At 44.4% G+C, this 12952-nt stretch overlaps 1 protein-coding gene across 1 annotated transcript; it reads left to right on the forward strand.

Moving 5' to 3' along the window:
• Positions 1 to 606: 606 nt before the first annotated feature.
• Positions 607 to 3301, forward strand: atox1 (antioxidant 1 copper chaperone). Its single transcript, XM_031746435.2, has 4 exons — positions 607 to 766; positions 1053 to 1128; positions 2210 to 2348; positions 2687 to 3301. Exons 1-3 carry the CDS (start codon positions 761 to 763, stop codon positions 2332 to 2334), a joined length of 207 nt encoding a protein of 68 aa, XP_031602295.1. The 5' UTR covers positions 607 to 760; the 3' UTR covers positions 2335 to 2348; positions 2687 to 3301.
• The last annotated feature ends 9651 nt before the right edge of the window (positions 3302 to 12952 follow it).

Consider the following 12952-nt stretch of genomic DNA (forward strand, 5'->3'; position numbering starts at 1 on the left):
CCACTGATCATTGATCAGTGGTCTTTAATCAGTGGTTGTTAGTCAATGGTCACGACAGTTTGCATATTAATCATCAAGAAACTGACCTCTCACGCCGGTGGTGCTACTTTCAGTCATTATGCAAATATACTGTTTATAATGTTGGAAACCTGCAGTCAGCTGAGAAGTTTCTCCCACTGGAAACCAAGATGAACCAGTTTTATTTTTTTTTTTTTTATTAAACTTGTTCAGCTTGCTCAACCGACCTATTTAGCCAAGTGAAACTAAAAGTGTACCGTTCGTGTTCAAATAAAATTATTTTAACTAAAGGGTTATTTTCTGGATATAAACCAGGGGTGACGAACTCCAGGCCTCGAGGGCCGGTGTCCTGCAGGTTTTAGATGTGTCCTTGATCCAACACAGCTGATTTAAATGGCTAAATGACCTCCTCAACATGTCTTGAAGTTCTCCAGAGGCCTGGTAATGAAATAGTCATTTGATTCAGATGCGCTGACCCAGGGTGAGATCTAAAACCTGCAGGACATCAGCCCTCGAGGCCTGGAGTTCGACACCCCTGATATAAACATTGTGAAAAGCCCTGTAAAAATATCTTGAAAATTTGGTATTTTCAAACCGGATATCCGGTGGTTGTTGTGCTAACTGCAGCTAGCTTGCGGCTAAACAGACGTTCCATCCTGGGAGTATTTGGAGCCGTTTAGTTACTTAGTGGCAAAAGTCCACAGCTGGTCTGTTCGCCGGGTTAGGACACGTCACTTCAGACATGACTGTAAGGTTTTGGGGGAGATTTATGCAGTTTTTTCGGTGTGAAGTTTAACGTTAGTCCGTAGCTGCTTTCTCAATGTCCGTGCACAGGGTACAAGAGTGATGTTCAATGCTGTGTAATGTTATTTACAGCTGTTTGAAGTTCTGTTCTTGTTCTGAAGTAACTTTAAATCACAACCGGGGGCTCTTGCAGCTCCTCTGCTCGGTTTACTTTGTTGTAAATGTGGTACATGTTTGAGGAAATGAGGTGTGGGGTTCAGTTTAACCGGACTTGGATGTGTGTTTGACAGAAGCACGAGTTTGAGGTGGCCATGACGTGTGAGGGATGCTCAGGAGCTATTACCAGGATCCTGAACAAGATGGGAGGTGAGGCTGATCGTCACGTCTGACACGAGAGCGCAGGAAATCCAACAGTTCAGTTTTATTCATACAGTCTTCTTATAGCAGCAGTCAGTTTATACTGGAGTGGAAAGACTGTACAGAGCAATCCTACACTGGGCATGGGGGCTCATACAGACGGTTATGGTTTTCACCAGACTCTAGAATAGAATGCTTTTATTGTCACTATACAGTTGTACAATGAGATACAGAGCATCTCCTACTCAGTGCAAACATGCTGGGGGGGGGGGGTACAGTTCTGCAGCGCTATATACATATGGACAGTATTAACAGAGGGAAAAAGATAAATATAAAATGTACAAATATACAAGCTGCTTTTAAAAAAAAAAAAGAAGTAATATGTAATAACTAGTGTTGTGTATATACAGTTGGGTTATTGCACATAGAATTGGTATTGCAATACTCTCTGTAATTATTATTGTTTTGGGTAATTATCTACATTTTTCCTGGTGCTTTGTAGAAAGTTACAGCATTCGGAGGATCGCTGCCTCACAGTGTTAGCTCTGCTGTCCCAGGAGCGATGAGGAGATTAAAGTATTGAGCAGAGTCAGGGATATGCTGGGGGGGTAGATGTGAAGGGAGGGTTCAGGGTCACCTGATCCAGCCCTAACTATATGCTAGGGAAGTTTGAAGCCTAATCTTAAAAGTAGAGAGGGTGTGTGTCTCCTGAATCCAAACTGGGAGCAGCTCAGCTATGTGCAGTGGTGACATTTAACTCTTTTCCCCAAAAGTAACCCTTTTTGTGCTGACCCGAGCAGTTTTTCATACTGTGTGCGCCCATCAGAAGTTAGTGAGGGTGGTCTCAGCCTGTGCAGCAACCATTGCAAAAACCAGAAGCTTGTTTCGTCCTGTCTATCACAGAGGATCCAGTTCCTCGCATTCAGCCCACAGGTCCCCTGATGCTGCTGTTTTCCTTTTGCCTCGTGTGACTCAATGATCCGAGTATCACTTCTGTTTTTACAGCATGTCCTCCCATCAGTGGCAATGCTGACTGTTTTATGGAGGTAGAGACATCAATGTGATCTTGTTTTTATGTTCCTGTTCCCAGATGTGAAGTTTGAAATTGACCTGCCGAAGAAGCTGGTTTGGATCGAGTCTGACAAAGACGTGGATGTTCTGATGACGGCGCTGCAAAAGTCCGGAAAGGAGGTCAAATACAACGGCACTAAGTGAAGGACCTGCACCAGGTGACCCAGAGCGTTTAAAGTCCACGTGTTTTCTGTAGCTTGATGTTTATGACGGCCATAAAGTTCCTGTAAATCTGCAGCTTTGTGCTGAGTTTACTGCATGCAGGAACATCTCAGGGACACGATCTTCTTCCAAACTGTTCCAGCAGCTCACAGAAACGTTAACAGGAAAGCGAGCTCCATCGGCTGACTTTAACCTTTGTGCACATTTAGAGGATGTTTATCTGCTGCTCGTCTCAGATCCCCCAACACTTCATTCAGAGTCACATCACAATTAGTAGAGTTACACTTTTATTTATTTTTTTAATGCAAATGTCTTTTTTTTTGTCTTGCTTTAGGAAATGATTCTTGCTGCTGCAAACTGAAGATTTAAGATGTTTAAGATGAAATTCAAGTTAAAGTTACAAGTCTGAGAGACCCTCAGTGAGTCTGCACCCCCTCCCGTCCAGCTGTCACGCACAAACAACCGCCCCCCCACTTGATGCAGACAGGTGTGCCTCCTTTGACCTCCTGAGTTAAAACGTCGTCCTCACACAAACCTGCCAAGCATAATAATCTCCAAATCTTTACCTTCAGGCTGTAAATGAAAAAAGGAAAAAGCAGCATCTTAGATTTAGTTTCAGCTATGTGATGATGATGAGTCCATTTCTTGGGGTGTAAATGATGAAACCTCTTGGCTGTGTTTGCTGAACCTGTTTTATTAAATTTGTTGGATTTTATTCATAAAAAGACTATTTGAAGCTTGCTGTGTGAGGATATTTAGAGCTCTGCACCATGTGGGGGTGAGGGTGGGACCACCTGCTGCACCTCCCCTCTGCTCCTAGACACTACAGTCTATTCTCTGCTGTTGATTTTTTGGAATTTAAGGAGCTCTCCTTCTCGCCCTCTGTCTCCATAATGCTCGAATGTCTCAATGCTGGAGAAAATAAATCAGTTCTGTCTTCAGTACGTCACTTTATTTGCACCGAGTCTTTTTAGAAAAACACTGTCTACAAAATATTCTCTGTTCAGCATACAAATGCAAATATCCTAAAATTATCATTTTTTTAAACTGTAGGTTGTGTAATAGTCTGTACTAACCTTTGACCTCAGTGATGCTTTCCTCTGTCCCACTGCGAGGGAATCTTAAAGGAACAGTCTGTAAAATTTCACCACCTGCTTGCAGTCAGCTGACTTCTGTTTTCTTCCCCCTCCCTCTTCATTGCATGATCCCAGCTACGGTGGCTGCTGTAGGACAAACATGTTAGTGAGCAAACAGCTCGAAATCATTAAATTTAGTGTGTGCCCATAAAGCAGAGGTGGGGAACTCCAGGCCTCAAGGCCCTGTGTCCTGCAGGTTTTAGATGTGTCCAGCTGATTCAGGTGTGTTTTCACCCAGGGTGAGATCTAAAACCTGCAGGACAGCAGCCCTTGAGTCCTGGAGTTCCCCCACCCCTGCCGTAAAGTAAAAGTACGTTTTTGTACAAGTTTTATTTTAACATAGCTGAACAATAAAGCACTTGGCAATAAATGAGTAATTTAAAAATTACAGATACGGTCTGTTAAACATACTGCAGTGTTTTATGGCTTGGTATGGTCACTCTGGCCGCTGTTCATCATTAGTGAGTGTACTCGGATACAATGACTCTGGAGTTTCTGTGGAAGGCTGTCAGTCTGCTGGAACCTTACTGACAGATGCCATCAAACACCTTTAGGATGAACTAGAACACAGATTGTGACTCGGTGCTCACGTCCAGCATCGCTGTCTGAGCTCACTGAGGCTCCTCTGGCTGGGCAAAAATAACAGTCACCGAAACCTTATAGAAGACCTTCACAGAGTGGAAGCTGATACAGGTTAAGGCTCCTGTCGGTGGCCTGGTCTGTAATCACACACTCAAATTTAACTGAAGCACCATGATTCGTTCTTCCACAAATCCTGTAACGTCGACACAAAGTGGACCAGCCAGTGAGCAGACCTCTGTCTGCTGAGACTGATTAACCTCAGCTTGTTCTCTCATGTGGGTAAAACTATTGTACCGCAAAGGGTTATTGGGGAGGAAGCAGTAACAATAATTCTGTTGTTTCTGCAGTAATTGTCCCTGAGCAGGGAACTGAGGAGTGAGCAATCTCCTCCTCCATGACTTTGATGTTCTCTGCTGCATCACAGAAGGACTTTCATCTTGTTTTTAACGCCGCTCAGAGACCTCCACCTTTATCAGAACTTTAATCTGGTCCCTCTTTTATGATTCACGATTGTTTAAGAGGAAAGGAGGCCAGTTCAGAAAGAGATCCACGGCCTAAGGCGTTACATAAAAACAACAGACAGACAGAATTTCCTCTGCAGTGTAAATGCATGTAACCCTCAGGCAGCCCAATCAAACCTCTGATGTGTGTGAAAGCAAACAGTGAGTCGGTTTGCTGACACGTCACCAAAGAAGTCACGGTTATATTTGCACTCGCTGTAAACTGAAGGTGTGAAGCCGTTCTTACAACTCAGCCCTTCAGCCAGCAGGGGGAGCGGCGTGGCCACGCTCTTCCTCCTGAGGAACTCCCGGCTGGTTCAGGGACAGAAGACAAAAAGCGCCTCAGACCACAGAGCAGGTCAAAGAAAGTGCTGAATGAGAAAAGCTGATGGCTAACTCTGGATTCTTTGTGGCCTCGGTGTCTATCACAGACAGATTCCCTCCGCTGTGCTCAGTCAGGTCAGTCGTATTTATACAGCCCAACAAGACAAAGATACAGAAAACAGAAGACAAGCATTAAAACATCTAAAACAGACACAGAGGCAGATACGAATGTACACTGATACCACGAACACTCTCCCTAAGAGTTTAATGTTATTTGAGAGTGTTTTGTATAACAACCAAGCAGAAGATTTAATTTGAGTCTTTTCTCACTGAAGTATGACGTCTGTGGATCATAATGTCCACAAACATGGACGATGACATTATCGTTAATGGGAGGAGCTCAGAGGAGCCCAGCGAGGCCCTCAGTGTGAACGCAGTCTCACTCCACAGATAACTCCACAGATAACAGAGCTGCCAGTGCACAGAGGGTCACTCATACAAACCTCCCACACCAGGGGTCTGCAACCTTTAACACCCAAAGAGCCACTTGGACCCGGTTTCCACGCAAAAGAAAACACTGGGAGCCGCAAATACTTTTTGAAATCTAAAATGAAGATAACACTGTATATATTGTTTTTTACCTTTGTGCTTTGTGCGAACATCTAAAGTAAGTAAGTAAAGTTTATTTATTAAGCGCTTTTCACAGACAGGCAGTCACAAAGCGCTGTACACAAATATTAAAATAAACAATACAATCAATAGACATTATACACCATGTAAAAGATCAAATGTAAATAATGTAAATAATATAAAATGCGTAGATCAACAAAAGGCTTGTTTGAACAGAAAGGTTTTTAACTGCTTTTTAAAAGAATCCACAGAGCAACTAAGGTGTGTTGCTTATGTAATCCATGAAGTGCTACAGAGAAAATTACATTTTATTTATGTAATTAACACATTTTGAACTCTTAAAGAAATATAACAAAAGGAAAGACACCCAACTGAACTAAAATGATCCATGTAGCAAACAAAAACTGTTGTGAGCCGCCACCCTTTTCAGGTCAAGGCTTTTGGAGCCTTGACCTGACTTTTAAAAAGTAATTGGAAAAAAAGCACTATGCCGCTAAAAAAAAAAAAAAATATATAGATATTTGCAAAATTCTGCCTAAATATCTATTTTACCTTGTTAATGTGTGTGGCGGGGCGTGGTCTGCAGTGCCGCTGCATGGGAGTCCGACGCACCTGAGCGACACCCGCAATCGCGCCTCGCCGCCTTAAAGTCTGTTCTGTCTCTGCTGTTGTGTTGTCGGGCTGTGAGCTGAAAAGCTACAGCCGGCTGTATGCGTACAGCAACCGTGTGTGAAAAGTGGTCAGTAAAGAGATGCTGAAAAGCGTGTTCATGGAAACATCGTCGGGTCTGCCGTGATATGTTTACAATGAGACTTCTGGTCCCAAACCTCGGCGCACAGCGTCTGCAAATCGGGGCTTTCATCTTTACGCAGGACTGTAAACTGTCATCTGTGAGGCGGGAGCGGTGTTTGTTTTTAACATAGTTCACGGTGGAGAACAGCTGCCGACATAATGTGGATCCGAAGATCCATAATTGGCCTGTCTGGGGTTGAAAGTCTCGATAAATGCACGGTGTTTCGGCGGGTACACCGGCTTCCGCGAGTGTGACGCTTATTTTGAGCGATGAAAAAAATAATAAAATATAATTTTATTTTTGTATTTCAAAATCACAATAATCTTCCAATTTAGAACTACAAGTTAAAAAAAAAAAAAAGACTAAACACAAATAAAATGCATTCCAGCGAAATACTTCTTCTATTTTCCCAAACCACCCGGAGCCGCAAAATAAGGACTAAAGAGCCGCATGCGGCTCCGGAGCCGCGGGTTGCCGACCCCTGTCCCACACCCACACACACACACATTATAACATGCACACACTCTTCCCTGAAGCTGCCGGATATCTGTGTGTTAGAGAGATTAGTCCAGTAAGATGAAGAGTGTTCTTACCTTGGCAGAGATCCTCGGGCAGCACCCAGGTGAGCAGTGAGGCCTTTACCAGTTCTCTCCAGGACAGCTGGAGCAGCTCAAAGGAGACAGGTAAGAATCTCTGACCAGGTAAGACTGGGAGCTGTTCAGAAGCCAGGAAAACAAAATGTCAGCACACTTGGCCACAGACGACAGTCCGGCTGTGTGTTGCTGGTCCTAAAGTACAGGTGAGGGATGACCTGGATGAAGACAGGTGAGTCTGCTGAAGAGCGGGACTTGGGAGGCCCCACCAGCAGGCGGAGCCCAGAGCAAACCCACCCCACCTTTACCTGTGGAGCAGTATGAGAACACAGGAAGGCCTCGTACCTCGTGCATCTTCTTCTTAAACGCTGTTGACTGCTTGGTTTCAGGCCTCTTGGCTGATCTTTGCCAGTTGTAAGGGAGTTCTTCCTCCCCACCATCACCAGGTGATGCTCACAGTGAGTCAGTCTGATGGAGCTTTGAGGTTGATGTTAATTAGTCCTATGCAAATAAAACTGAACTGAAATGTGAAATATACTTGAAAATGGTTGGATGTAGCCTCAGAATAATGTTGTCCGCTTTAGCTCAGCATATGCCATAAAAACACACACATACACACGCACACACTGTCCTCAGGTAACCAGTAACAGGTAATTTATGTGTGTGTGTGTCCCATGGTTTTGGCTGAGGTGGGGTTGGGTGTAGTTATTGCTGTCACGTCCTGTTCCGGGCGCCAAAGCAAACAGAGGCGTCAGCAGGAGGTTACAGACAGTCGGGGAAATGTGCAGTTTGACAGACGAGAGCAAACAGGCAGTCCGGCCTGTGGCTTCGCGTCTCTCTGGGAGTCCCTGCCGTATATTTCCTCCACGTTTGATGGAAATTCATGTGGACCATTGCCCAGAATTCATACGCTGGGAAACGTAAAGTACATAGATGTGAGCTAACACTATCCTGCCACAGCACAGATGAACAGAAACAGGTGGAGAGTAGCGACAGCGAGTTATCTGCAGAGGTTTGGGTGTGATGAAATGAGACAGAGCCAGAATTTTGATGTAGCCAGAAATTGATTTACATGTAAAGCTCTTTAATATTTTCACTCAGGAATATCACCTGCATGTTTAAGCTTTTAAAAAAAAACTGAAAAAAAGAAGAAAGAGTCAGTTGTCCATCTGAGAGGCTTTTTTGCAGCTGTTGGTACAAAATTGCTATTTCATGTTAAACTGTGTTATTTTTGGATTTTTCATAGATTCAACAAAAGAAATGTGAACAAATGATGAAAACACCGGTTAAACAACAAAACTAACAACCCTGGCCTGGTAAGACCCATCGAACAAAACACAGAGTGTGGAGGAGCACAGAGGAGTACGTGCTGCCACATCTGTCTCCAAGAAAAGCCGCCAACACAACGTTGTGCGGTATTTGCGTCTGCCGTGTTTTGGATCACAGATAAGGCAAAGATGAGGGTCCCAGTTTCCTATCTGCATTCCACAATTAGCATAGTCCCCAAATCTGAATCAGGCACCTCGATCAGAATGCGGATTATCTAGAATTCCCGTCATCATCCCAATAAGCTCATGCAAACACAAACACAGTCAGAGAGTGGCAGATTACAGCTGGAAGACAGATAAAAGCAGGAGAAGCAGACGTGTGCATGAAGTGTGTGAGCTTTGATCTGATAGCAGAGAGCAGCCACCACAGATGACCTCTTCAGAGGAGGATTCTTCCTCGGCTGTTGATTGTAGCCACGAAATGACGAACACAAGCCTGAGCGCGCTCAGTGGCGTAAATGCAATTAACTTGGACAGACATTCAGCAGCTCTTTGTGCTCGTGTGCTTCTGCGGAAACACATGTTATTATATAAGCTCAGATAGCTCAAACACTCAAACGCATCCACCTTCAGGTGTTTTATTTTGAAAGAGAGGATTTTACCTGCCAACCACTCAGTTTGGCTCTTTCAGCCCAACCCATCACACCTCATAAAAGCTGCTTTACTTTAATAGAATTTGATCTGAAGCACCTCAAGATTCATCACATAAAGTAAGTAAACTAAAGTTATGAACACAGTCTTAGTTATTTAATTATCTTAATTATGCAATAAAATCTCTCTATCTGAACCATAAATTAAAGCAGCAAAAGCATATAGCAGGAAGAGTACAAGGTAGCAGACTCTGTGTGCTCACACTTGAAAGCCTTTAAACTTTTACTGCACACCTCAAATCCAAGCCTCTGATGTGTGTGTGTGTGTGTGTCCGAGGTTTACACGTCACCAAACTGTCTGCTGCCGCCTCAGCTCTGGCTCAGCTGTGCAGGGAGAAAACACCTCATTCCTCACTGACTGCGTTGTTCACATCGTCTGTGAAGGATTCAAACCCAGACGTCTTCTTTTGGGATCTCCACAAGAATTTAAAATGAGTTTAATACAGATTAAAATGGATGGTGCACCGTTATCCCCGCAGAAGCTTTCCTAAACCTGAGCTTAAACTACGCTCTGAGACTTGATCAGCTGGTTTTAGCTGGTTTAAATCCTCGGTTTATATTAAATGTGCAGTAGTATTATAGTTTGATGTTCTGGATGAATGCTTGAAATGTGACAGAGCATCACGATTTCCTCAAAAACCAAATCAGTCCCACTGCATCACCACGCCAAACCAAAACCATGATGGAGGGCTACAGGCTGTAATTACAGGACAGCCGATGAGCTCATCGCCTCAGCACCGGGACTACAGCCCAGGCCTCTACAGGACACGCTGTCGCCCACTGAAGGTGTCCACAACCATCCCCACCCTGCACAAACCAAATGACCTGAAGGGGGAAACGCGAACGCTGGTCCAGGCACACATGCTCAGTCCACACATGCATTTAGATGAAGAAAGGAATGAAAATATCTGCTTCAAATGGCTCTTCACAGCTGAACTCGGGACAGCAGACTGATCGATTTTACAGCATAATGAGACATGAATTTATAGGTGATTTAGACTAAAAAAGCAATGCAGGAAGAAACATAACGCTGTGAAAGAGTGATGGGTGCAGTTCAAACTTCACTTTAAAGAGCTGTGATTAGCTCGTCTGACAGCTAACGATCTTCTCATGAGCCATGCTACTGTTAGGGGCTCCTGTGAGCATCTGCGCATGTCTGATTTCCTGATGAAACAGCTGAAGGAATCAGGTCTCCTCCAGGGTCAGAGCGGGGAGGTTGGGTTAACTACTCCACTCTGAGCAGCACAGTGCGTGCAGATGGGTGCCCCTCCCTGAGGCAGGTTCTGCTTGAAGTTTCTTCCTGTTAAAAGAGAGTTTTTCATTCCCACTGTCCCCAGAGAAAGTGAGAAAAGGAATGGAGGACCAAGACAGAAACATTTAAATAGCTCAGTGTAGCATCATTATCAACATTATTATCATTTTGACCTTCAGATCAGTTTATTGACCTTGAAGGAGAGGTCAGAGGTCAAATGTGACATGATATTTTAAATCTTTATTTGGTGCTTTCTATATGCTGACGACACAGCACATGTGTAAGAAGTACAGTTTCTAAGCTATAAGACTTTTTATCAGTTTCATGAAGCTGACCTTGACAGCCTCGGTGGATGGAAGACACATTTTCATGACTGTTACCAACATGGAAACAGTCATCGTTACCATGACAACATGACTGTTTCCCTCCCTAACCCTACAGAATGAGATAAATATGCATTTACTGCTGAGGAGATTCATTTGATGAGTCGGTGCTCTTCCATCACTGAGGAGATGCTAAGGACACTTTGAAGGAACCTTTCAGGCATGCTCAGACTTTACTCCCACTGCTGGTTACAGACAAAAATCACCAAACTTAAAATCTTATTTTGCAGCTCAATTGCAACAAAAACCATGAACTATGGTAACATGAAATGCAGATACAGAGTACAGCGCCGTGCTTCTCAGAGTCTTATTCTTCCTAAAGTGATGCAGTTTCATCATCTCAGAGTTTACAGGACAGCGAGGCGGACGCATCACTGCCACAGCGGACATCGTAAACAATCATTTCATCTTAATGATTCTGCTGTGACTGTCAGCATGCTCAGTCCAGACCGAACATCCAGCCGGCTCACTGTCGTTTTCTTTCAAAGGCACATTTATGAAAATCAAACAGCATCTCAGGAATCACGCAGCCTGTAAAAATCTATATGGGTTTTATTGTGTTTCTTCACATTTCTTCCATTGATCAGGGCACTGTCACATTTTCTATTTCAAGCTAAGTTTCTGGTTTTTAGCTCAGGGCGAGGCAGCAAGCAGCAAGCATGTCATTTACACCTCAGAGTTTGTTCATATAAGTAAAAAACACACAAAAAAAATCTAAAATGACCCATAATTTATTCTGAGTGTGGGTTTATACTCCATGTTTCTGCTGGTATGGAGCAGCAGGAGGAGGAGGAGGCCTGAACCGCCATCAAAGTGAAGAAGCCCCCTGAAAGTCGGCACAGAGCAGCAATCATTTTAAGAGCCTGTGATTTCACAGGAAGAGGTCAAAGAAGAAGCTTTAATGTTTGTTTCTGGGTTTAAAATTTTCTTTTTTAGTTTAAAAACTGACCTCCGACTCCCCAACCCCTCATCAGACTCAAAGAAACACCAGGACCTGCTGCAGCTCTGGTCTTTACAGTCAGGAAAAATCATACATTTCATACATTTTGAACGCAGCTGTGAGTAATAAGAGATGCAGCCTGCAGCAGGTACACTGCAGTCTAATGACTTCACAGGTGGAGTCTGGAGCCTGAAGACTGCCTCGGTTACAGCAGAAGATCCAGGTGGAGGCTGAACACAGAGTAAGGTTTACTGATGAAAAATCCAAAAAGGAACAAAGTGGTTTCTGTCCTGGTGGTGGACCCTGAACTGGCGCTTTATCCTCTGGAGGATGTTCGAGGGTGTGTGTTTTGTGGACGTGGAAAAGCCTCCACCTGTTAGGCCCTCTGTTCTGGTCCCAGTAGAACCACAGTGGGAGGCCGCGTCAGTTTGACTGCAGTAGGTCGGACCGAGTCCTGCTATCTGTTGGGTTCTGTGTAGCTGCGCAGGGCGGGGTGTCACTACAAGTCATTTGCTGGGTCAAATGTGAAGAGGCTGGAATGAAAATGAACACTTCAAAGGCTCAAGCTGTGCTCCCAGCAGGAGAAGGGTGGAGGAGATCAAGTATCTCAGAAGAGGCAGCAGGAGAGTGACATTGGGACTGCTGTGGTGATGAGAGAGCTGAGCGTGAAAGCTGCAGATTTCCTGATTGGGGTGCGTTCCAGCCCACACCTATGAGCACAGGTGTGGGCAGAGACCAGAGGAACGACATCAGAGATACACGGGGTGCCCGGTCATTCGGCAGGGACTCCTCCACATCGAAAGTAGCCAACAATGAGGTTAGGGCTCTGCCCAGCATGCCTCCTGGATGCCTTAAGGTGAAGTTGGAGTAGTCACGGGCCAGATTTACTAAATGTGAGCACAATCCCCAAAGAAGCCATACATGCCTTTTACAACAGTCGTGCTGTTCATTTCATTTCAATTTTCAGCCTTTAATATTGATGTAGCATCTGTAAGCTACATGTTGTAAATTTTGGTAAATCACTTTGTGCGCTTGGTTTAGAGATTCTCCTCCCTGTTGCTCCTTGAGAGGAAATGCAAATGCAGCAGGATCTCTTACCTGTAACTGTCGCCCTAAACACAGACACTACTTTGTAATGGCAAAACCCAGGGGCAGTTAAATCTGGCCCTATCTGTACCCTAGATTCTGTACGTCTCAGTGCCCCCTCCCCCAGAAGAGCTGCTGTGTGACTCGGACCCGAATGACAGCAGAACTTTGACCCGAAGGAAGACGAGGCACAAATCCAAAAACAAAGCAGAGGAGGAACACAAAGAAAAGCCTTCAGCTCAACAAGACAGGAAGCAAAAACACGAGAACCAAAAACTCCCAACAAGAGTCCAGAACTCAGAAAACCCCAGGACCACCACACCGTGTGACCTTCAGGTCAAATGTGGTGGACACGCTGCTCACAGGCCACCAATCAGGTAACTTTGTCATAAAATGTGAGAAA

Source organism: Oreochromis aureus, linkage group 2, assembly GCF_013358895.1.
Source record: "Oreochromis aureus strain Israel breed Guangdong linkage group 2, ZZ_aureus, whole genome shotgun sequence".
Lineage (NCBI taxonomy): Eukaryota > Metazoa > Chordata > Actinopteri > Cichliformes > Cichlidae > Oreochromis > Oreochromis aureus.